At 41.7% G+C, this 27,048-nt stretch overlaps 1 protein-coding gene across 1 annotated transcript in view; it reads right to left on the bottom strand.

Moving 5' to 3' along the window:
• The window catches only part of THSD4 (thrombospondin type 1 domain containing 4), a 598,412-nt gene that overhangs the window by 509,205 nt on the left and 62,159 nt on the right, over positions 1–27,048 (bottom strand). Inside the window, exon 4 of the mRNA XM_065412285.1 lies at positions 24,364–24,796. Coding sequence (XP_065268357.1) covers positions 24,364–24,796 — 433 coding nt within the window. The remainder of the gene's footprint in view (positions 1–24,363; positions 24,797–27,048) is intronic.

Genomic DNA, 27,048 nt, shown 5'->3' with positions numbered 1-27,048 from the left:
AATGTGAGAAGGGAGGGACAAGCAGTAGAAACAAATGTGGAACTGTTTGAACAGCATATTCCAGAAGTCTTGAAGTCTTTCTGAGTGCAGTCTTCATTGATTTGAGATCTACCATACCATTCTCTCACTAAAAGGGAAAACCTATAATGGCAGCAGGCCGTAAAAGAGACCCAGTTTGGGAATATTTTAATGAAGTTCCTCTACCTGTGGGTAAGACAGGCATGCGTGCAAAATGCAAACAGTGCAACAAAGAAATGTAAGGCCTGATTGCCCTAATGAAACAACATCATGAGAAGTGTTCCTTCTCCGGAGGAAGCTGCTTCAAAGATAATGAAAGGAACATGTCTGAACATGCAGGATCTTCAGGTTGGTAACAACCAACAAGAATGCACTTTTATGTAAGAAATCCATGATTAAATCGAGTCTTCCTGACTAGTGATTTAAATCATGATTTAAATCAAATCCATCCTGATACTTTCAGTGTATATAAATAAATAAATGGGGAAAAATTCACCTCACCTTTGAAACCTTTGTTACAGTGAGCTCCTAGCCTTTCATGAAAATGGTTTAGAAGGGATTTTCTAAAAGTGATAGCCAAAAAAAGTCTTCCATGTATTTCCAGAAAGTAAATGCTTCATAATAAAGTGAAATCATGCAGGAGTCTATCTAGACTTTCTTTGTCTCATGGCCCATTTAATTTCTTCTACAGTCCTATCTATTCTTACTGACACTTTGACCATTCTTAAAAGGAAACATACCACCAAAACAAAAGGGAATTTCTGAAATAATGATTCAGCATCTTCTTTCTTTAAAAAAAACAATGTGCTATCAAAAGCAGAATTCCCTTCCTATGTTTATATGAGTCTCTCTCCAGCTCTTTACATTATCACCCACTGTAATCCAAACTCTGCCCCAACATGCATGTGCATGAGTCTCACTGAAGTCAATGGAAATCACATGCCAGTATCTGAGAGCAGAATTTGGCCCTTACGTTGTAAGTTCTTGAGGCCACAAGCTTTTTCTTCTTGTATGTCCAAAGCACATGCACAGCAATGTAATTATATACTATAAAGTAAATATTATGTAACAGCATTTCTTCTGCCTAGCATGCATCAGAATTCAGTGATACAGATGGTTGAAAAATAAACTAATTTCATTAAGTTGGTTTTGTTTAGAAGGTTTGAAACAAACCCTTTGTAATGTTTAGTTTTGCATTATTTATTTTTTTAATTTAAAACGTTTTACTTTTTTGTTTTTGTTTACAAAAACAGGTTTATGGTAACTGACATTTTTTGTTGTAAATGTTATTCTATATTTTCAGAAAACGTTTTGATTAAAAAATGTAATGTAAAGCAAAATAATTGACAATGTTCCAACTTCTTGCAAAAACAGTTATAAAAGGGCCATTATTAAATGGAAAAAAACTTTGAAAATTTTTGATCAACTCTAGTTACAGACCATGACCATAGATAGTAAACCATGAACATATGGGTTGGCAAGAAGTGAAAATTACCAGCTGTGAGTAGTGCTGTATCTTGGCATGTTTAGAAGGAATAAGCACCTGAATTGACTAAATCACAGCCCTGCCTGAAGCACTGAGGTTGCATCTACATGTCTGCTGCAGTACTTTTCTATGCCTGGTTATGGTTAGCCACACAAAACAATTAAGGAATGGTGTTCTTTGAAGCGAGAGTTTGAGTACAGTTTGAGGCAGCAGGTAATGCAAAGAGACTTTCACTTCTTGATAGCTAAATAGCTGGTTTCAAGCCTATTCTGTGTCACAGAAGAAAGCGACCTTGGTGGTCTAATTCATGTTTCCTGGATAGGCTTGTGTCCATATCACAAAATCACCATACTTCCACCAAAATTCAGAACAGCTGAAAGTACCTACTCAGGGAAGGCTCATTAAGAGGCTATATTTTAGACCCATACTGAGTTGCACTGATGCAGAGCTAGGGGAGGATAGTGCATGCAGGCAGGCACTGATAAGCTATTTTAGATACTTATATGCAGGGCCGGCTCCAGGCACCAGCAGAGGACGCACGTGCCTGGGGCGGCACATGCTAAGGGGAGGCACAGTCCGAGCGGCTTTTTTTGTTTGTTTGTTTGTTTGTTTGTTTGGGGTGGCAAAAATAGTAGAGCCGGCCCTGCTTATATGAACACCATCACTGTAGTGCCTGAGCACCTCACACTCTGATAAAACACCCCTGTGACATAAGGAAGTGCTATTATCCCCTTTTTACAGATGGGGAACTAAGCGACTTGCTCAGGGTCTCACAGGCTGTTTGTGATAGAGCAGGCATTGAACCCCAGTCTCTCAGACTGGTGCTCTAACCACTGGACAATCCCTCCTCACTATGAGTCTTATTCAAAGCCATCAGAGTCTTTCCATTTAACTCAATGGGCTTTGGATTAGACTTTATGTGAGGTACTAAATTCCTGTATTCATTCTTTGCTTTCATGAATACTTATGTTCTTCCACAATCATTTAAAAAGATGAACTTTGACTATTTACACTCACTAGGTATGTCTTAACAGTTTAAAAAGGGTTTCTATATTTCTCCAGTAATTCACACAAATGACAATAACTGGGTCCTTGAATAAGCAAATGTTTGCCCTTATGTTTTTTTTTTTAATAGAGAGCATACTTTTCACAGTATAGTTATTGCTTTTCAAAGTATATTTAATACACTAGATTCCTCAACCTGGTCCTGACTTCACATGAAAGCTTTTAATTTCCTTTCGATTCACTTAAAGAACAGTTTCCAAATAAAATCTACTCAATTTATTAAATGTATTTAAATACATTTTATCCACACACAAAATACCCATGATCTACTAGCTCTATTTTAGTCAATGACAGACAAGAAAAAATTTGAAAAGAGAAAGATAGGAATTAACATTTTAGCTACATGCCTTCTACACACGTTGAAACTCTGGCATGCTTAGCATGCTTTCCAAATACATATAATAAATTTTTAACATGCTCACACATCATCAGCCTCTCTCATTCAGTCTTGTCCTTCTGCAAATCATAAAGTCACTGACAGGGCAAACATAAATAATTAGAACTTTTCACTTCAATCAACTCAATGTCATGCCAGGCATTTCCATATATAATTCCCATTTGAGCACTACTGACAGTGTCTTTCAACAGTCTATTGCCGTGCCTAACCTCTCCCTGTTCAAGCCATTTTCCTAAGGTACAATCTGAACTTCATGGTAGATGGAAAAGAACAGTTACTGTACCTTATCAAGTTATCTAGTCTAATTCTTTCCAATTTTAGCTGTAGGCCATTTTTTCTCTCTTTTTAAAACCACTTTCAGATAACTTGAATAATCTTTTCTTGACAGTGTTTCTTTGAAGAGATTCGTACGGTATAATGTAATAGCTCTCAATCTCCATTTTTCCCAGAATGCAAAAAAATGAAACTCCTACAGGCTGTCTTTGTATGTTGAATTCCCTATAGTTATACCATTCTGGAGATGGGCCCTTCGAATTTCTTCAAATATTTATGCTCTTTGGGGCAGAAACTGCCATTTATTATACGTTTGTGCAATGCCTAGCACAATCGAGCACTGGCCTGGTGTAATTGCTAGGCAGTACCCCAGTAAATCATAAGTATTCAACAGTAGTGGGTTTTAAGTTTTGCTCTTATATACTGCCAGGACTCTGATTCACATACAATATCTCATGAGCCATATTTTCTGAGTGGGCACTACATTTGAGCTTATAGACATACAGAGTTTGCACGTTATAGCAGCTTCTATTTCTTTTTGATACTTAAGACAAATTCATTTGTGAGTGTATGTTTACCTGTTTTAACCTTGTAAATACCTCTCATTTCTTTTTCCTAGTTAATAAATCTTTAGTTTATTACAGGATTGGCTACAAGTGTTGTCTTTGAGGTACAATTGACCTGGGGTAAGTGACTGGTCCTTTGGGACTGGGAGTAACCTGAATATTGTTGTGACTTTTGGTGTAAAGGATCATCTATCACAAAGACAGGATTGCCTGGGTGGCAAGACAGACCAGAGTGCCCAAGGGGACTGTCTGTGACTCCATTTTAATGCTGTTATAATCAGGGCCGGCTTTAGGCCGATTCAGCCGATTCGGCTGAATTGGGCCCCGCGCCAAGAGGGTCCCGCGCTGCAGCTCTCCACCCCGCCCCCAGCTCACTTCCCCTCCTCCCCTCCCCTGAATGCTCCGCCCCCTCCCGTTGCTTCCCGCGAATCTCTGATTCGCGGGAAGTCTGAAAAGGAGCAGGGGCGGGCCGGCAGCACAAGGTAAGCTGGGGTGGTGGGGGCGCGAGAAGGGCTCCGGGGAGGCGCCGCCCGTTCCCGCCGAGCACGCAGGCCCGGCTCGGGTCCAGCCCGGCCCCCGCGGCGCGGCTCGGGTCGGGTCTGGCCCGGTCCCCGCGGCGCGGCCCTGCTCCGGCGCGGCCCGGCCCCCGCGGCGCGGCTCGGCCCCGGCCCGGCCCCGGCGGCGCGGCTCGGGTCCGGCCCCGGCACGGCTCCAGGTCGGACCCAAGCCCGGCAACCCCGGCCAGAGCGCGGCTCGATTCCTGGGGGCGGGGCTTGCAGCAAGCCCCGCCCCCAGGAATCGGGCCCCGCTCTTGCTAAAGCCGGCCCTGGTTATAATGCTTGAGGAGTTCACACTTGATACTTGGTTGGTGAAATCTAAGTATAAAACACACAACTAGTTGGGGCTTGTGCCCTGGTTTGTAACAGTCTGTCCTGAGGCTGGCACTCTCAGTTGTGAGCCACTCCAGACAGTCTGACAGCATCATCTAATTTATATGAATCCCCTGCTATTTGTCTTTTCTCCCAAGTATTCACAATCCTGCTCTCTTAATTTATGTTGGAATATTTTATATGGTATGGAAGTCAAACTAATTGATCAGCAATTTCCTGGGCTTTCCTTTTTAAAGATACTGGTACATATAACATTTACCTTTCAAGCCATCTGGTACCTCTCCAAATTCTTATACTTTATTGAAACATATTTCTAGAGGTTCAGCAATTTCCTTTGCCAATACATCTAAAACCCTGGTGTGCATCTCATCTAGCTCTGCTGATTGAATATGTTCAGTTTTACCAGGTAACTCCTTTACCAATCCTGTGTTGTTAACCTTTCTTCCTTTCTCCATCTGTCAACTGCATTAAGTTTTCTGCATTCCTTGCAGCTAAAATGCAATTAACAGAATATGCCTTTTGGATGTATGAACACAATACAGGCAATGCCTATCTCCAGATTGGAGTTTGTCTCCAGCTTTTTAATAGTGCAGCTCGAACCTTAAACCTTTTGTTCTACTATTGATTTCAGCTTTGCAGCACTGAAGAGTTCTCTGAATTCACTTCCAAAGCCTTTGAAGTGTTACTTGAATCTAATCTTTATTAACTTTGCAATGCATCAGAAACAGGGACAATGCAGCAAGTATATCTGTTATTGCTCTAGCCAGTTGTTTCCCCACAATAACACTTTCCAACTTAAATCACAGCTCTTCCAGTGGCAAGGAATCTCAGTTAATAAAGCACTTGAAAAATGAAAAATTCTTGTCTAGCTTTTATCATTATTGTATTTTATTCTGACTGTGCAAATCTGCTAAGCAGAGAGCTGTTTAAATGACTGGGGGGAAACATCTCATCTCATCTCACATTTTCCACAGCCAGTGGGAGGATTCAAGTACAGCCTCAAGTCTTACATAAAATTTAGTGACTCCGTTCAGTCATAGATAAACAGTCCATATCACTCCATTGTGTATAATTTAGCATACTTGGCATTTCAGTATTGAATAGGTCCACAAGAGAACTGGTGTGGGAAAACTAACAATACAAGTGCCTCCACTGCACCTAGTCCACAGTTTTAAGAAGGACTCCTGCTTCCACTGCTGTCTATTACTAAAATTTCACAGTCACAAATATTTATTCCAGGAAAATAAAAACCCACTTGAAAAAAACCCAGCTTCTACATTACCGATTTTTAACAATAAGAAAATGAAAACAAAAACTAAACATGTGGGAACATCTCCTCAGTTGGTGTAAATAGGAATAGCTCCACAGAATACAGAACTACATTGATTTACACTTTTGCTTGTCTTTCCAAACCCTTGATCCATCAGACGGCCAGATGTCTATCACCTCACTCCAGAAGAAATGAATTTAAAGAAAAAAAAGTCTTCACATTTTATTTCCCCAAGTTTTTGTCAGTGTCCATTTCACTGTGAGACGGACAGGCCATTAAGCATTCAGATTGGGCTGTCCAAGGGATCTTCTTTGGCTGATCTTAGCAAATTTACTGCAAATTCTTAGCTACCTTTGTACCCTGGCTGCTCCCATTCACATGTTTATATAAATATGCTGCAGGAGTCCATCCAAATTCAAAAATCCTTTCACTAAACCACATTTATAGAAACCGTGTGTCATGCCTGAGGCATTTAAACAGCATGCTGTTGTCTCATTTAATGAGAAACCAATGAGAATTATTTCTATTAGAGAAAACCTGGCAAAAAGTCTTAAGAATGTCTAAACATGAAACCCTTCAGATTAGCTGGTTCTTCAGTGTCTCATCTGGCTTTACTGTTCAAAAACACACAAAAAATTATGGCATATATTTAGAGTCATCACCAAAAAATGTGCCACAGCATAGTTGCCCTAATACAAGAGATAAAAACAAATCAAAATGCTTTCACAAGCAGAGTTTTTATAAACTAAAAAGTGTTTTCTTTATACAAGAAAAAGTATTGTCAACTCCAATATTGTTTTTAAAAAGGTATCAATGCCAATTTTGAAAGACACTAAACCAAATTAATACTTGGTGAAACTCCACTGAAGTCAATAAACTTAAAGCAGAGATGTGGTGTTTGGCACATTCAGTTTGTAGAAAATTATGCTGGCAATTAAATCTGCACTAAGACTGCCAGTGATATTTGATTTGGTTTTAAAAGACCGTCTCTACTAGGCAACTGATTTTTGCTGGATCATTAGGGGATACCTAAAAGCAGGTTTAGATGTACATTTTCACGTTCTGGTTTTGCCTTTCATTTCTCATTTTCTATTTATGGTCACTAGCATAAGTAGAAAGCCTATGGCCATGATCCTATCACTGGGTCTGTGCACCTATGTGGAGTCCCATTGATTAAACATATATCTATGTGTATGGAGCTCTGCTTAAGTCAACTGGGCTCTGCACAGACTCAGGGCTCTGTCTACACAGATCCAGTAGCAGGATAGGAGCCTTGTGTTTGCTCATTTACTCCTGCTGTTTATTTCACATTTGAAGTAATAATCCTAATCACAGCAAACAGTCCTGATGATACTAATGGAGGATCACGACTTCAAGTGAGGACCAAGCAGCAGGAGCAGATGAACTGACCACAACAATCCCGTTTCCATGTCCCCAGCAATGCAAATGAAGGAAAACCACCAGCTAAAATTCACAGGTATATTAACAGAATCATTTCAAAGCAAAATGCTTACAGTTTTCTACAAAGTACAAACGGAAATTTAGTATTTCTAGTGGGCATTGTGTGCAAATCTGCTTTGAGTATCTACTTTGTTCTAACCCGTTATTCCTTAATACAAATAAGGAACTAGACAAAAAACAGACAAAAAGCAACTTTCTTTAGAACAAATTTTAATACACAATAAATGCAGCTTCCTCTAGGCTTCTGCTCAGCACTATGCTCCTCAATCAGCATGTCAAAGAGTTACCTATGCTAAACCTTTCCGTTGCTTTTATGGATACTATGCCATTTCTCATGTTGGGGGTTCTTGCTTTCATCCAAAGTCAAGACCCTGAATATCTGCTGATGCAATAAGATCTTACTATTAGTGTTTTACCAACACGTTGTATCCACCCCCTGGTTCATACTTAAAATAAAAAGATGTTCCAATCTAATATTTCTGTTTATCACTGTGTTATAAGTGCTTTGTTATTATTATAGGCAGGACTAGTAGCACGACCTATTATTTTTACGGTCACCCGACACTTTCCATTATAAGACCCTGGTTTTAGTTGCTTATCACTTTACCAGATTAATTGGTCAGGCTGAGGAATGAGGCAAGTCAAAAATATGGGTTTTTTTGCCAATGTTAAAAAAAATTCTTAGCAAAGCTTGAATGCCACCTGGTTTTGGAGGGGGGACTCAAAATTTGGCAAGGGATGATTTTGTGTAAGGCTTTTTCGGTTTGTCTTTTTTTTTTTTTTTTTTGTAATTTTGGTTCAGGTCAAACTCCGCCCTTCGCTCCCTTCCCTCCCCCCCCCGCAACTGCCAGCAAACTGAAAAATCAGTTATTTGACCAGTTCTAGACAACATACTATTTTTTCCTCCAAAGGACTCCAGCCTCATTGAGTGCACAGACCTATTTGGTCCCTATGTACATGATGGATCCCCAAAAGAGATCCCTCTAGTAAACCAGAAGGGGCTCATTTGTTCAGAGGGGAAATACCAGGGGAAAAAAATAACCCCAGGGAATCAGGGATCAACTAATTCTGGGGGACAACAAATGGAATGGAATGAGAGTGAGGGTCATAGGTTTACAATCAGGGTTCCAGACTGGGACATTCAGCAGAGAACCCCAGACAGCACCCACCACACCTCAAAGGCATCTAAGGAGTCACTGGGTACTGCTTGGAAGGTGTGTCGTGAAGGTGGCAGGGAATTGTAGAAAGAGAAAGTCTCATGGGTAAGGCAGCTGAATGCTGCCTTGGAGCATTGGATTCTATCCCTGTCTCTGCCACAGAGTTCCTACATTTTGCTAGGCAAATCACTTAAACCAAACTTTTCACAGGTGGGGTGTGTGTGTGTGTGTGTGTGTGTGTGTGTGTGTGTGTCTCGAGTCCCTGGTGTTTGATTAGCAGAAGTGCAGAGAACTCACAACTGCAACTGAAGTCAATGGGAGTTGTGCTTTGAATATAGCTATATAATGCTAAGCACTCTGAAAAAAAATCATATCCTGGGTGTCCAAAATTGGGCACACAAAATCAGTGGATACTTTTGACCTTACCATCTTTGCCTCAGTTTGCCATATTATTTTTATTAATAAAATATAATAATAAAATAGCAACCCCTCATCTCCAAAGGGGGGATTGTGAAAATAAATTAATATTTGGGAAGCACTCCAATATTAGAGTGATGAACACTATAGAAAAGCCCATGATGAAGTTAATTCTGTTTTCAGAGCAGGGTTTGAACAGTATATGGTAAATAAGGCATGGGGCCATACATTGAATAATGTTGAGAAAACAAAATATTGAACAGCAGCTCATTAAGTGAGCACCATCCATTCCGTGCACTAGATAGGTAGGGGTCCTGTAGAAAAAAAGTAGCATGTGATCATGTAATTAAAGATTAATAATGTTCTTTTAATATATTTCTGTGTGTAATTTATATAACACCACAAAGATGTTGTCACCAGCAAGCCACCAGGCAAAGGTCTCAGAGCTGCAGTCCAAGGTAATTAGCATGCTTTACTATCTTCAGCAAATGATAATGCAAACCACAGACAAATAGAAGAGGAGAAAAATGCATTCCTTGGCTGGGAAGTTATTGCAAGTTTACAGTCAGAGACACAGACAGTTGGCAGGAGAGAGTTGGGGGATATTTCCTTGGCTTCTTCTCCCTATAAATCAATCACTTCCCTGCAAGCATAGTAATGACAGAACTACTGTTCATATAGTGTGCCCAGCTCCTTTCCTCGCCTTAAATAATACAAGGAATTTGGGATTAGCTTTCCCATAACTGTAAGGTAAATGTTTGTGGAAAAACAGCATTACTGTACGTGTTGCTCAAAGGAAAGTCAAAGAAAGTTCAGTACACGAGAGTGTGTCTCTTCAGATACGGTGTGGCTTTCTCTCCTGGACATTATTACTGCATAAGCACATAGCACACTGTCTCAGGCTAGGTCTACACTACCCGCCTGAATCGGCGGGTAGAAATCGATCTCTTGGGGATCGACTTATCGCGTCTCGTCAGGACGCGACAATCGATCCCCGAATCGACGCGCTTACTCCACCAGCGGAGGTGGGAGTAAGCGCCGTCGACTGGGAGCCGCGGCAGTCGATTTTGCCGCCGTCCTCACAACAGGGTAAGTCGGATCTGATACGTCAAATTCGAATTTGCGTATCTTAAATCGACCCCCCCCCTGTAGTGAGGATGTAGCCTCAGTACCTGACAAAGCCGAAACAGAGCACTGCAGGTTTGCTCTAATTATTTGTCCTTTGCAGTGTTATCTATGAACTTTGCCCTCATAGACCACATAGAAAATGCCTATTCAACTGCTTTTCTCATCACAGTACATCTAGAGCCAGCCTTCAGTTTTCAGCTCTTCTGAATGAGCAGGCTGTCTATGACACCCTTGAACCAAATTATCCTTCAGCTCTGTCCCAGGAAATACCCTTACCTAGCTATGACCTTAGGTCCATGCTCCTTAAGTATTTGCATCGCTCTGACCCCCTGCTAACAAACAGCTGACAGCTTCAGTAATAGAGCTCCACATATACTGCCTGCTCTCTCAGCACCCTCCAGCCACCCTCTCCCCAAACTCTCTCTCACCCCGCAGCCCGGTTCAGTGTTTCTGTTCCTTCCCCACCCATCTGTGGCCCAGCACAACAGGGTGCCAAGGCAGCGTTCTTTCCCTGCCAGGTCTCATCTGCACTCTTTTTGTGCTCTTTGCCTGCTGTCTGGCTTAGGTACAACCCAATGCTTGCTTGGCAGTCAGTGGCGGCAGGGGTGAAGGGTGGGTAACGAATGTGCACAATTGAGGAAGCTGGATGGCACACTGCATACCTTACTTCGGAGAAGTACCTTCAAAACATAGGATCAGCCCTGTTCTAATTACTTCTGAACCTGTCCACACAGCCTTAGAAAAGCAAATCACCTTAAGCTTGTGGTATTGGGCAAACCTTCTTAAAATGTCAGAGAAAAATAGATTCTTCCCTTGAGTAGACTTGCTGATACCATAATCTGCTCTCACCAAAACAGACATTCCAGCAGAAGGTGCTGTATGACAGAATGTGTATTTTATTGTATTCTTTTTGAGCGACGATGAATAGTTACCAAATGTTCAAAAAGCATCATTTTTTGGAAAACAATTTTAATGGCATTTGTAAATGAATTCACAGGATCTCCCTTGAATGAGGTTTCCAGAAGACTGAGACTTCCACTGCTTCCAAAGCCTGGATGCAATTAAACCAACATATAAGTAAAAAGTGAATTTCTTGTTCAAATTATGGCTGTGTTTAATATTAATGCAGCAAAATTCAGACAAAGCATCTTGTGTGAAAAGACAAAAGAGAATTTAAGACACATTAAAATGCTTTAAAATACCTTCTAGGACATTTGTGTGTGCAGATCAATGACAGATATTCAAATTTACACACTAATATTAAACATACTGTCAGAGAAAAACACAGTTCTCACTCTCTTTTTTGGATACATTCCTGACATATTTGTCAGTGTAACAACCTGACTTTAGGTAGTTGAAGTTTTGAACTGGAAATTTTATTTTAATCGCTTTTCATCTTTAAAATATAGTACTAGCGGTTACCTTCAAACAATAACAAAGCTGTGCATCTAAATCATTTTATTGTGAAAAAAATAAATTCAATTCAACTTGACAAGCGGCAGAATGATGACCTTTGAATCACCACCACAATTCAATTTTTAGTGCTAAAACTGTTACTTGGAACTGATGAGGTGATCAGATGTTGCAAGCCGTTTTCCCCCTCCCCTTCCCTCTAACGTGACATATGAATTCCATTGACTTTAAGGTAACTTCCCAGACATTTCCAATTACTAAATCAAACCGACTGTACTTAGTTGGCCAAAAGCTCAGGAAACAATCTCTTTAATAATTTGATATGGATTTGGTGCCAGTTATAAAAATGTTAGTCATTCATTTATCACACTATTTCTAGACACAAATCAGGATCTGAGTCTTCAGAGAAACAGATCCCCCGCCCCCATCCAACCTCAAACAGTGTACAGACATCCCTCAAACTTCAGAAGAGGGTTACACACCAACAGAGACAGATCCAGTGACAGAACCATATACTAGAACATATACCATAATGAACCCTCATGAAGAGATATTTGTAGTTTTGGGAGAATTTGATTTTTTTTAAATAGTTTCAACAGGTACTATCAATGTTTATTTTTAAAAAATTTCTTCAATTTTTATCTATTTAAATTTTAACAGTTGCACAAAATTAAGCACAGTACCAGGGGTGAAAGTAAGTTAGGACACTTACTGGTACGGGCGGGGGGGCGCTCCTGCCCCCAGAAGGGGCGGGGCCTCAGGCGGAAGGGGTGGGGCTCGGGGTCAGCATCCCCCAACCAGCCCTTCCAGGCCGCCTGGCCCGTGCTGCCCAGGGCTCCCGTGTTGATTTAAGGGGCCTGGAGCCCCGGGCCCTTTTAAATTGCTGGCCCCAGGGCAACTGCTCCCTTTGCTCCCCCCCCCCCCCGCCCGTCGGAGGCTGCGGGGGAGGAGGAGACCAATGGGGCAGGGACATTAAAGCGCTGCAGGGCCCTTTGCCGCCGTACCGCTTTAACGTCACTGCCCATCCCTCCCCCACTCCCCTTCGGCAGCCCTGCCGGTATCGACCCTACCGGCAGGGCTGCCGACAGGGGAGGCAAAAGGGGCAGGGACATTAAAGCGCTGCCACAGCAGTGCTTTAATGTGGGCTGGGTATGGGGCGGGGCGGGTTGGGTTCTTATGGTACGGAGTACTGGCCTGTACCGGCTCACTTTCACCCCTGCACAGTACACATAAAGCCTTGCTGTCCACTCTGGCATTGCAACAGAGCAGAGTGACCCAGGGTAGATTGCAACGGGGATATTTTTTTCAGAGCAACTTCAACTGCAATGGTAGCAAGAACAGCTGTGCACCAATGCAAGCATTTTTGAGTGCAGATGGGGTGTTTTGTAGGCACACTGAGGTGCTGCAAAGGTGTTGCAATACCAAAATGTATTATCTATTGTAGATAAGCCCCAAGATGTTACTGCAGGAATCTTAGCTGCATGCAGGTTTTGCACTGCATAGTGAAGAAAAAAAGTTTCTGAAGAGTTATAGAATATTAGGATAATAAACTATTCTCTTGTTAGGATTTTGGAGATTCTGAGTATTATGTGCAAAATATATTCCTGGGATAAACTTATCTTGACAAAGCATGGATGATGTACAGGAGTGTTATGCATTCTCTTCCTTGCTGATTCAATACAGTAAATGTACATGCTAACTCAAAGTAACCAGAAACCCCAAAAAGTGTTAATTTTCACCACTTCACAAGAAAACAATTGACTTTTCTTGTATTGGTCTGGATGAAAACACTTCCCCAGCCACACACAGCACTCTCCAGCATCATAACGACTACTACTCTCTAAAAGGTCCCAATTACATTGTGTATGTAGCAAAATAAATGCAATGTGGATTATAGCCATGTACATTCAATGATCTGTAATTGAAAACTCCTGGATTTACAAAATGGTTGGAGAGCAGGAAGTCTGAAATGCCAATATGTGAATTTGATGAAGTACCTGAAACCCTTCCACCAAAAACAGAATGGATTCTGTACATTGAATTCAAACTGCTTCCAATATTGTGTGGATGCCAATGAAATATTTTCAGACATAGAATATGAACCAAATGTCTGACTTTCACAACAAGTCCCAGAAAGATTTAAACTATTTAAAGAGAATTCACAGAAGGAGAGTGTGGAAGGAGTGACTTGAGGAAAGACTAAAGGAGCTAAACATGTGTGTGAATTGGCTAATCTTATGTGAGGATATGGTAACTGTCTACCAGGTATAAACTCCAAGAAGAGACAAGGGAACCTTTGGCTGGTTCACGGAGGCTGTACCAAGGAGCGATGGGACGAAAGAGAAAAAAGGAAAACTTAGGGTTAATACCAAAAAGAATGTCTGGACTTTTAATAGGAGGGAGGGGTTTCAGGAGGAAAGGAATCTGATCTTGTTACATTTCACTGAGTTTTAAAGGGCAGATTTGTTTGAACTACATAATGTTGAAATTAAAAGTGACTATTTATAACAACTATTTAAAGTGGAAAACTGGAAGATTTTGCAAGGTTTGACATCATGATCCTGATTTTAGCAGCTGCAACATGTAAGAGGAGGAGTAATAATAATGCCCACCTAAGGTATTATACCCAGGGGGACTTGCGGTAAGCACACTCTGAGGCACTTGCTACATCTGTACAAAATGTAGAACATGCATTTCACTCATGACACCTTGAGGAGAAAAATATTAAAAATGTCTCTTTATAAGTCTAAGCTGGGACAACATGCCATAAAATGCCTTAATGATCATTGTGGTATTATTGCATAATATCACTACAGGACAGAGTTAAGGTTGCTTGGTTCTCTTAATTAGTAATTTCTTATCATAATGTGTGAAATTAAGTGTAACCTTAACTCTGAATTTTCTGGGCATATAAATGCATATACTGGTTTTGGGACACCTATAACATCATTATTTATCCTTCAGTTATTGATATGCACTCTGAACCTTTACATTAAAATGGAGGGTGTTGATGGTGTATAGTTTTTTGGTTTTGTGTGTGCACGTGCACCTTGAAATATACTACACCAGGGGTCGGCAACGTTCGGCACGCGGCTCGCCAGGGTAAGCACCCTGGCGGGCCGGGCCAGTTTATTTACCTGCTGACGCGGCACCGCGGTTCGCCGTCCCGGGCCAATGGGGGCGGCGAGAAGCCGCGGCCAGCACATCACTCGCCCGCGCCGCTTCTCGCCGCCCCCATTGGCCCAGGACGACGAACCGCGGTGCCGCGTCAGCAGGTAAATAAACTGGCCCGGCCCGCCAGGGTGCTTACCCTGGCGAGCCGCGTGCCAACGTTGCCAACCCCTGTACTACACAATACCTAAAATATCAGTGGTTTGAGCATTGGCCTGCTAAACCCAGGGTTGTGAGTTCAATCCTTGAGGGGGCCACCTAGGGATCTGGGGCAAAATCAGTACTTGGTCCTGCTAGTGAAGGCAGGGGGCTGGACTCAATGACCTTTCAGGGTCCCTTCCAGTTCTATGAGATAGGTATATCTTCATATATGAAATATATTAAGAAGATGGGTTGATGTCATGGAGATCAGAGTTGGAAGGTTCCATTAAAGAAGTGAGGTGTAATGAGGGATCTGGAAGAGGAGTTTGCAAGATAGATGTGAAACAGACTATTGCAAATATGGAAAAAGATGGTGAAGGGCAAAGTTGGAAGAGAGGACTGTGAGGAGACTTCTATCCTTATTATTATTATTGGTAATGCCCACAATATGCAAGGGGCTTTCCAAACTCAAAAGAAAAGCAGTTTTCTATTCGAAGGGGTTACTAGAGTAGTGGAGAGTAAGGGAAAATCAGAGCAGAGATTAGGTGGGGGTGAAAATGTTTACAGTAAAGCCATGAAAACAAGTGCAAAGATCTTGATTTTACTGTTTTGAATTATATTAAGATTATGATGCAAAGCAACGAGGTGGGTGATGTGGATTGAGTGGCACGAGGGGGAAGATGGTTACAGCAGAAATATTTCAGATAGAGTTGAAGGTGATTGGAGAGGGAGTTAGAAAGGAGGAGATGACAGTAGCTAAGAGGAGCGATCAAGGCATGGACCCAATGCTCTAATAGTGGGGATGATGAAGAAGGGTCATTATAGAGGAAACTTGGCAAGAGGTGCCATCCAGGGAGTGGGGTGAAGAGAAAGTTGTAAATGTGGGCTTGGGAGAACAGTGAACATGTTAGCACTGATGGAGAAGGAAAGGAGAAGTTAGCTCTGATGAAGTTTTGGATGGTGGCAGGACATACAGTTCAGTGTAACTTAAATATGTTTCAGTGTTCGTGGGGGAGCTAGAGTGAATATGCATTCAGAGTAAATAATTTTAAATTTTGAAGCTACATTTAAGGATAGGACAGCAACAGGATACCAACCCCCACGCCCCCCCCAAAAAACCCAAACGTGTGAGCATATCCCCATCATTTCCCTGCACCTCTGAATGTAATCAAATTCTAAAGAAATGGGTATGACTATTCAATGATCTTTTTAACAAGAGAGAAATTGCAGGTGATGCAGCTAGAATTTTAAGTCCTTGCAGGCACATAGCCCTGTATTCTGATGATGAAGTTCTCAGGAACCAAGTGGAAGCTGTAATTGCCATCAGGGATCAGTTTCCCCTAGGATGTGGTATTTAATAGTTATAAACAATAATTAAGTAGGAGCAATCATAGGAGTCAAGGCCAGACCAGAGCAAAGCAAAGCTGATAGTGTTTGTCCTTATTTACTTGTTCTTCCTGTCTCTCCACTTTTATACATGGACTTCGATTTAATTTATCTTCAGTGACGTGTTCCAGAGCTGCTGCTGGCATCTAGAGAACACTAGCTTCTTTTTTCTTTTCTTTTCTTCCTTTTTTCTTGTGTGTTCCAAGAGGTAAATATAATTTATCAAGGGGGAAAGATTCTATTAACTGGTACCCTGGTGTTTGGTTTCTCCTAAGGGTAGTTAATTAATTGCAAATTAACTCAATCTGCCTTGGCCTGTTAGGTCATTTCCTCATCATTGTGCATTTAATGTGCTTTCATTTATAGCTGAACTCGTTTTGCATGACTGACAGCTTGGTTCATAAAAAGTTAAGCTTATAGATTTTGGTTAGTGAGAGGCTGGGAAGAGCTTCTATTTGTTCAAGTGTTTTTGCAGATCACGAAACTCATTTTCTCATTGTACAAATGGCTTCATCTCTTCAGCACTTGCATGTGTGTTTCCTGCCAGTCAGCCAGCTGATGGCTGAGCAGTCTCCCTGATCTGCCTGCTGGGCTTCCAGACTTCCCATGTTGCCCACCGCCATGGGACACTAGGCTGCCTCACTCCCCAGATGCCTAGCCAGATTGAGAGCTGGCTGGCTCCTTGCCCAGAATTTTTTGAAAATTTTTCCATTCTACAGAAATTTGCATTTGAGGCTTTTTGTTCTGATTCAGAAAAAACATTTTTTTGGAAATGTACAATTTTCCGTGGGGTGGAAATTCTGTTTCCTGTATTGCTTTGTTCACTACCAACACAGGGGTGAGGTGAGGATGTATTCATTAATATTTGTGGGATACAAAAAGTGAATGGGAAGGCATGTAAGTATGTCAGCAAGAACTTTGTTATTAAAAACTCTTTTTGTTTGGGACATCTGTGTACCTTGTTTTTACTCATTTTGAGTGTTGCGTGGGCTCTGTATTTGATATAATTTCAAAATGAGGTTAAGATGATCTTTTTCCAAGGAATTTAGCTTTGACTCTAGTTCGGGAGTTTCCTTTTGAACAGTGTAGGATTGTATGTGCATTTAACAGTTTGACATTTCTAGGTGTACAGGAAAGCTTATAAGTTTACATTACTTTAGGCTGTACTGTGGTTTCTTTGATTCTTTGAGGTTTGGGGTGGGATTTTTTAAAGTATTAGCTCAAAGGTCATTAGTGTTAGTGGCAGAAGTAATATGCCAGCCATTGCTATGGGAATAACGGTTAAACGTTCTCCTGTTTGTACATCAGTTGATCATTTGTCCCTTCCATGTAGATGTTACCCTAAAGAGTGACATATAGGGTATCTTCACTGAAGATACTGGGCCAAATTAATTTCTGTTGTAACTCTATAGCTGTGGCTATAATGAGATTACTCCAGTGATAAACTGGGCCCACTGTTTTGAATCTCTTTTCCATATTCCATAGAACACAATGTCTTAGGCAGGTCTCATTAGAGTCTGACTAAATAACAGGGACTTGGCTGAGTTAAAACACTGGGGAAAATGTTTGCAGGGTTGCAGTTCAGAAGCCTTCACTTTAATGTGTTTTGTCTAACCTAAACTTGTTTCATAGCAAGTAGTGATCTATCCTATAAAACCAGCTCATGGTCAGTCAGTCATCACAATATATTGTAGCATCAAATGTAATTACAGATGAAGAAAGGCCCAAGACTGTGGATGTAACAAATGTAGTTAGCCATTTGACAGTTTTGTGTTGACTTCCCTCCCCACCCCCAATAGGACCATAAACTCCAAATGTAGGCATGTCCATTACACAAAATGATCACTAACATAGGTTGAGGGATGGGGACTACCAGTGTGTTAAGAAAATAAATTAAAAATACTTCTCCACCAGGGAATGTACATTATTTTTATTGCCATAGTGCCTAGGAGCTCCAGGCATTGTCTAGGATCCCATTGTGGTAGGTACTGCACAAATAGAGAACAAAATAATGGCACCAACACCAAAGAGCTTACAATCACATAGTGTATGCATGCCTATTACAATCCTAGGCAAATTTATGTTCTCCAGGCCAGAGAAAAGTAATTAGTAGAGGAACCTCTAATGCTTTAGCCAGGGCTTTCTGCACCCCAGATGACAGGATTTCAGTCTTCTCCAAAAATATTTTAGGTATTGTGTAGTACAGGGGTTGGCAACGTTGGCACGCGGCTCGCCAGGGTAAGCACCCTGGCGGGCCGGGCCAGTTTATTTACCTGCTGACGCGGCACCGCGGTTCGCCGTCCCGGGCCAATGGGGGCGGCGAGAAGCCGCGGCCAGCACATCACTCGCCCGCGCCGCTTCTCGCCGCCCCCATTGGCCCAGGACGACGAACCGCGGCCAGTGGGGGCCGCGATCGGCTGAACCTGCCGCGTCAGCAGGTAAATAAACTGGCCCGGCCCGCCAGGGTGCTTACCCTGGCGAGCCGCGTGCCAACGTTGCCAACCCCTGTACTACACAATACCTAAAATATTTTTGGAGAAGACTGAAATCCTGTCATCTGGGGTGCAGAAAGCCCTGGCTAAAGCATTAGAGGTTCCTCTACTAATTACTTTTCTCTGGCCTGGAGAACATAAATTTGCCTAGGATTGTAATAGGCATGCATACACTATGTGATTGTAAGCTCTTTGGTGTTGGTGCCATTATTTTGTTCTCTATTTGTGCAGTACCTACCACAATGGGATCCTAGACAATGCCTGGAGCTCCTAGGCACTATGGCAATAAAAATAATGTACATTCCCTGGTGGAGAAGTATTTTTAATTTATTTTCTTAACACACTGGTAGTCCCCATCCCTCAACCTATGTTAGTGATCATTTTGTGTAATGGACATGCCTACATTTGGAGTTTATGGTCCTATTGGGGGTGGGGAGGGAAGTCAACACAAAACTGTCAAATGGCTAACTACATTTGTTACATCCACAGTCTTGGGCCTTTCTTCATCTGTAATTACATTTGATGCTACAATATATTGTGATGACTGACTGACCATGAGCTGGTTTTATAGGATAGATCACTACTTGCTATGAAACAAGTTTAGGTTAGACAAAACACATTAAAGTGAAGGCTTCTGAACTGCAACCCTGCAAACATTTTCCCCAGTGTTTTAACTCAGCCAAGTCCCTGTTATTTAGTCAGACTCTAATGAGACCTGCCTAAGACATTGTGTTCTATGGAATATGGAAAAGAGATTCAAAACAGTGGGCCCAGTTTATCACTGGAGTAATCTCATTATAGCCACAGCTATAGAGTTACAACAGAAATTAATTTGGCCCAGTATCTTCAGTGAAGATACCCTATATGTCACTCTTTAGGGTAACATCTACATGGAAGGGACAAATGATCAACTGATGTACAAACAGGAGAACGTTTAACCGTTATTCCCATAGCAATGGCTGGCATATTACTTCTGCCACTAACACTAATGACCTTTGAGCTAATACTTTAAAAAATCCCACCCCAAACCTCAAAGAATCAAAGAAACCACAGTACAGCCTAAAGTAATGTAAACTTATAAGCTTTCCTGTACACCTAGAAATGTCAAACTGTTAAATGCACATACAATCCTACACTGTTCAAAAGGAAACTCCCGAACTAGAGTCAAAGCTAAATTCCTTGGAAAAAGATCATCTTAACCTCATTTTGAAATTATATCAAATACAGAGCCCACGCAACACTCAAAATGAGTAAAAACAAGGTACACAGATGTCCCAAACAAAAAGAGTTTTTAATAACAAAGTTCTTGCTGACATACTTACATGCCTTCCCATTCACTTTTTGTATCCCACAAATATTAATGAATACATCCTCACCTCACCCCTGTGTTGGTAGTGAACAAAGCAATACAGGAAACAGAATTTCCACCCCACGGAAAATTGTACATTTCCAAAAAAATGTTTTTTCTGAATCAGAACAAAAAGCCTCAAATGCAAATTTCTGTAGAATGGAAAAATTTTCAAAAAATTCTGGGCAAGGAGCCAGCCAGCTCTCAATCTGGCTAGGCATCTGGGGAGTGAGGCAGCCTAGTGTCCCATGGCGGTGGGCAACATGGGAAGTCTGGAAGCCCAGCAGGCAGATCAGGGAGACTGCTCAGCCATCAGCTGGCTGACTGGCAGGAAACACACATGCAAGTGCTGAAGAGATGAAGCCATTTGTACAATGAGAAAATGAGTTTCGTGATCTGCAAAAACACTTGAACAAATAGAAGCTCTTCCCAGCCTCTCACTAACCAAAATCTATAAGCTTAACTTTTTATGAACCAAGCTGTCAGTCATGCAAAACGAGTTCAGCTATAAATGAAAGCACATTAAATGCACAATGATGAGGAAATGACCTAACAGGCCAAGGCAGATTGAGTTAATTTGCAATTAATTAACTACCCTTAGGAGAAACCAAACACCAGGGTACCAGTTAATAGAATCTTTCCCCCTTGATAAATTATATTTACCTCTTGGAACACACAAGAAAAAAGGAAGAAAAGAAAAGAAAAAAGAAGCTAGTGTTCTCTAGATGCCAGCAGCAGCTCTGGAACACGTCACTGAAGATAAATTAAATCGAAGTCCATGTATAAAAGTGGAGAGACAGGAAGAACAAGTAAATAAGGACAAACACTATCAGCTTTGCTTTGCTCTGGTCTGGCCTTGACTCCTATGATTGCTCCTACTTAATTATTGTTTATAACTATTAAATACCACATCCTAGGGGAAACTGATCCCTGATGGCAATTACAGCTTCCACTTGGTTCCTGAGAACTTCATCATCAGAATACAGGGCTATGTGCCTGCAAGGACTTAAAATTCTAGCTGCATCACCTGCAATTTCTCTCTTGTTAAAAAGATCATTGAATAGTCATACCCATTTCTTTAGAATTTGATTACATTCAGAGGTGCAGGGAAATGATGGGGATATGCTCACACGTTTGGGTTTTTTGGGGGGGGCGTGGGGGTTGGTATCCTGTTGCTGTCCTATCCTTAAATGTAGCTTCAAAATTTAAAATTATTTACTCTGAATGCATATTCACTCTAGCTCCCCCACGAACACTGAAACATATTTAAGTTACACTGAACTGTATGTCCTGCCACCATCCAAAACTTCATCAGAGCTAACTTCTCCTTTCCTTCTCCATCAGTGCTAACATGTTCACTGTTCTCCCAAGCCCACATTTACAACTTTCTCTTCACCCCACTCCCTGGATGGCACCTCTTGCCAAGTTTCCTCTATAATGACCCTTCTTCATCATCCCCACTATTAGAGCATTGGGTCCATGCCTTGATCGCTCCTCTTAGCTACTGTCATCTCCTCCTTTCTAACTCCCTCTCCAATCACCTTCAACTCTATCTGAAATATTTCTGCTGTAACCATCTTCCCCCTCGTGCCACTCAATCCACATCACCCACCTCGTTGCTTTGCATCATAATCTTAATATAATTCAAAACAGTAAAATCAAGATCTTTGCACTTGTTTTCATGGCTTTACTGTAAACATTTTCACCCCCACCTAATCTCTGCTCTGATTTTCCCTTACTCTCCACTACTCTAGTAACCCCTTCGAATAGAAAACTGCTTTTCTTTTGAGTTTGGAAAGCCCCTTGCATATTGTGGGCATTACCAATAATAATAATAAGGATAGAAGTCTCCTCACAGTCCTCTCTTCCAACTTTGCCCTTCACCATCTTTTTCCATATTTGCAATAGTCTGTTTCACATCTATCTTGCAAACTCCTCTTCCAGATCCCTCATTACACCTCACTTCTTTAATGGAACCTTCCAACTCTGATCTCCATGACATCAACCCATCTTCTTAATATATTTCATATATGAAGATATACCTATCTCATAGAACTGGAAGGGACCCTGAAAGGTCATTGAGTCCAGCCCCCTGCCTTCACTAGCAGGACCAAGTACTGATTTTGCCCCAGATCCCTAGGTGGCCCCCTCAAGGATTGAACTCACAACCCTGGGTTTAGCAGGCCAATGCTCAAACCACTGAGCTATCCCTCCCCCCCATTTCTTAGGTCTGAGCTGTTATCCACTGTATCACATTTGTCAGCCTGGTTTTGATTCTAAGCTCCTCTGGGCTGGGACCATGTCTCGTGTGTCTGGCAGGGCTGTGTACAATACAGAATAATCCTTAACTATCCAATAACTTGACAAACAACAAACCAATGGTGCGTCCATCCCACATAACACTCCCACACAAGGAACAGACTGAGACTTGGGAGGGTGCTGGTTATAGTGTTGACTAAACAGAAGTTTCCACAGAGAAGCCTGTAAAGAGACCATTCTTGAAAAACCCCTTCTGATGCTTTATGTGTAGTGATGAGGATGATGATTATGTTCCTTCCTGCCCTGATATGGCTGGGGCTGAAATAGAGGGAAGAACAAGGGGAAGCAGGATTCAGGGCTGAGAAAGCAAGGACCTACTACAAAGAAAAACAACTAGAAAGGATTTAGAAGCAGAACTTCTCACCACAGAAACTGGAGTCTTGGACACCAGTGTAACACAGGGTTTAGAAAGGGCTGTGTTACAAAAGCACATAGCAGAGGTACTGAACCAGTGGGATCAGGGTGTAGTGGTTAAAAAAAAAAAAAAAAAAAATTGGGTAAACTAATCTAAGCTAAACTCCATATTCCCCAAAGAGAAGTGATAAACTGTGTTTACCTGCTGTTACCCTCAGTTACACGACTGACTGAGATGTATTACTACCCTACCTGTGCACCAGTGTGCAGATTCACCAGCCACGGCAGTTCAAATTAAAGCCCAAACACTCAAATTCCATTCCACGTCCTTTTCCCCAATGCAAGTTTATTAATTAACAGAAAATGCAAAAAAGGTTCAAAATCATACAACACACTTGGTAACAGAGACTCTTCCTGCTGTCTCTGGCTGCCACAACTGGGAAGGGGGAAACGCATGTTTCTCCTCTGGTAACTTTTTCCTGCCTACTGATGGGGAAACATACAGCAAAGCATCCTTGACACTGGGTCTCTCCTGCCCCCACCTAAGAGACAGGAAGTGTCCATCTGGCTTCCTGAAGGTCACATGCTTGTCCCTAGTCATGTGCCCCATGACTACATCTCCCAGTTTTAAAAGGCCCAAAGGCTATAAAGGCAGATTAGGACTCACATATGCACCCTAAGGCCCAATTCTCTGTTACATCAACATACAACAGCACTAATACTTTAGAAAAAAACCATTATTAATATCCAAATAACATGGCTCTTGAAGTCAACAATATTAATTCACTAGAGACTGGAAAGGAGAAGGCCTCTTGTTTTAGGTTAAACACTGATAAAACCCAGCCAAGGCAAACATTGGAGAAAGACGTTTTAAGAAATTTTCAAGAAAAACAGCCAAAAATTACAGCTCTTACAATGCTGAAATTTGTTTGTGGAGCAGAAGAGCAGACCCTGAGAGGTCTCATACAACTAACTGGGAGGTCATCCCAGAACACAGAGTAGCACCAAAGCCAAATATTTTAAAACAGCTTTAAGAAAAATGTTATTTAAAAAAATTTCTAATACAATAGATTTTTACTCCTAAAAAGCCACAATTTACCCTAAAAATAGGCACCTAAAATCAGAAACCTTAGTTTGGGGTATATGAATTCCCAAATGTGGCAAAAAGGAAGGTCTGTCACAAAAAGGCCATGTGGTCTTGTGGGTAGAGCGTGGGACTGGGAAACCTGACTACCAATCCCATCCTATTCTCTGCCTACTCCTGTCTGTGAAGCAAAGTCAGTGCCTCAGTTTCCCCATCTATCTAACAGGAATCATACTTATACCACCGGTGTGTGAGATTTAACAACCATTTGATACCCCTAGGATGGATACTGCTATGCAAATGGTAGATTATATAGCAACTATGGACATCCCCCCAAGCCACTCTTCTCTTAAATCAACATACAGTGGGTTCTTTTATTCCATGACTAACTAACAGAATGAAGGGATTTTTTTCCCATAGTTAATAAGATCAATATAGATCTTTTGATTTTAAGCCACAGGAAGAATAGAAATCCAGCATGCTCAGGGAGCTGTCTTTAAAATTGAGAAAGAAAAGAATGGACTTACATTTGTGTTGCAGAGTTTGTACTGCTTGTAGGCTCCAATGCACACAATAGCTCCAGCCCTTGGAGAGTGAGGTTGACCTTGGAAGGGCTGGCGGGATGCAGAGCCATGGTGGGTTGAGTCAGTCCCATGAAACAAACTTTGAGATGCAGGAAAGGCCTGTGAATGGGTTGAAGCCTGCTGATAAATTGAGGGCCCCAACACCTGAGGTCCACGTTCTTCTTGGTAAAGATTCCCATGTTGAACTGAAGGGTTAGATGGATGATTGTGTGTGTTCCCAAGACCCTGATTCTGCTCATACGCTTGGTTCCTTGTTGACTGTCGCTGCCTCCGTGTTTTTTGAGGCAGTTGCCCAGTGTCAGTTTGCAGTGGTAATATATATGGCACTTTTCCATATCCATATTTCCCTGGGCCTATGGGACTTTGGTTTCTGTTTCTAAAGGAAGATAAAATAAAACAGTTACTGCACTGATAAATGTATGAACATTAAAATACGCATATGAACTTTATCTACAGCCAACAAACTAGACAAAAACAGGTGAACCAAAAGCTTTCGTTTATTTTTAACAACATATGTACAAAGCTCTGGTCTCATTTTGTATATTGGACATAGATTCTAGAACTGGAAGGGACCCCGAGAGGTCATCGAGTCCAGTCCCCTGCCCGCACGGCAGGACCAAATACTGTCTAGACCATCCCTGATATACATTTATCTAACCTACTCTTAAATATCTCCAGAGATGGAGATTCCACAACCTCCCTAGGCAATTTATTCCAGTGTTTAACCACCCTGACAGTTAGGAACTTTTTCCTAATGTCCAACCTAGACCTCCCTTGCTGCAGTTTAAGCCCATTGCTTCTTGTTCTATCCTTAGAGGCTAAGGTGAACAAGTTTTCTCCCTCCTCCTTATGACACCCTTTCAGATACCTGAAAACTGCTATCATGTCCCCTCTCAGTCTTCTCTTTTCCAAACTAAACAAACCCAATTCTTTCAGTCTTCCTTCATAGGTCATGTTCTCAAGACCTTTAATCATTCTTGTTGCTCTTCTCTGGACCCTTTCCAATTTCTCCACATCTTTCTTGAAATGCGGTGCCCAAAACTGGACAGAATACTCCAGCTGAGGCCTAACCAGAGCAGAGTAGAGTGGAAGAATGACTTCTCGTGTCTTGCTCACAACACACCTGTTAATACATCCCAGAATCATGTTTGCTTTTTTTGCAACAGCATCACACTGTTGACTCATATTTAGCTTGTGGTCCACTATAACCCCTAGATCCCTTTCTGCCGGACTCCTTCCTAGACAGTCTCTTCCCATTCTGTATGTGTGAAACTGATTTTTTCTTCCTAAGTGGAGCACTTTGCATTTGTCTTTGTTAAACTTCATCCTGTTTAACTCAGACCATTTCTCCAATTTGTCCAGATCATTTTGAATTATGACCCTGTCCTCCAAAGCAGTTGCAATCCCTCCCAGTTTGGTATCATCCGCAAACTTAATAAGCGTACTTTCTATGCCAATATCTAAGTCATTAATGAAGATATTGAACAGAGCCGGTCCCAAAACAGACCCCTGCGGAACCCCACTCGTTATGCCTTTCCAGCAGGACTGGGAAACATTAATAACAACTCTCTGAGTACGGTTATCCAGCCAGTTATGCACCCACCTTATAGTAGCCCCATCTAAATTGTATTTGCCTAGTTTATCGATAAGAATATCATGCGAGACCGTATCAAATGCCTTACTAAAGTCTAGGTATACCACATCCACAGCTTCTCCCTTATCCACAAGACTCGTTATCCTATCGAAGAAAGCTATCAGATTGGTTTGACATGATTTGTTCTTTACAAATCCATGCTGGCTGTTCCCTATCACCTTACCCCCTTCCAAGTGTTTGCAGATGATTTCCTTAATTACTTGCTCCATTATCTTCCCTGGCACAGAAGTTAAACTAACTGGTCTGTAGTTTCCTGGGTTGTTTTTATTTCCCTTTTTATAGATGGGCACTATATTTGCCCTTTTCCAGTCTTCTGGAATCTCTCCCGTCTCCCATGATTTTCCAAAGATAATAGCTAGAGGCTCAGATACCTCCTCTATTAGCTCCTTGAGTATTCTAGGATGCATTTCATCAGGCCCTGGTGACTTGCAGGCATCTAACTTTTCTAAGTGATTTTTAACTTGTTCTTTTTTTATTTTATCTGCTAAACCTACCCCCTTCCCATTAGCATTCACTATGTTAGGCATTCCTTCAGACTTCTCGGTGAAGATCGAAACAAAGAAGTCATTAAACATCTCTGCCATTTCCAAGTTTCCTGTTACTGTTTCTCCCTCTTCACTAAGCACAGCCTGCAGAAGTAAGCCTCCCAGCCTAGGTCAACTGACTCGGGCTAGCGGGGATCATGCTAAAAACTGCTGTGTAGACAGTGCTTTGGAGTTGTGGCTTGGGCTGGATCTCAGGATCTGAAATCTAGGGTGGTGTTTGGGCTTCAGAGCCTGAGCTCCCGTGCAAGACTCAACTTCAAAGTGCTATCTACACAGCAATTTTTAGAGTGAGCCCTGCTAGCCCGAGTCTATTGACCCGGACTGGGAGGCACACTTCTGCAGGCTGTGAAGACAAACCCTCAGAGAGTGCAACAACTCCTGCTTCCTCTTTGGCTATAAGCGATCTTGTGGTAAGTCACTGAGTATATA

Source organism: Emys orbicularis, chromosome 10, assembly GCF_028017835.1.
Source record: "Emys orbicularis isolate rEmyOrb1 chromosome 10, rEmyOrb1.hap1, whole genome shotgun sequence".
NCBI classification, from domain to species: Eukaryota; Metazoa; Chordata; order Testudines; family Emydidae; genus Emys; species Emys orbicularis.
Note: the sequence above shows the minus strand (reverse complement) of the source record. Positions and strands in the feature narration are given on the sequence as shown.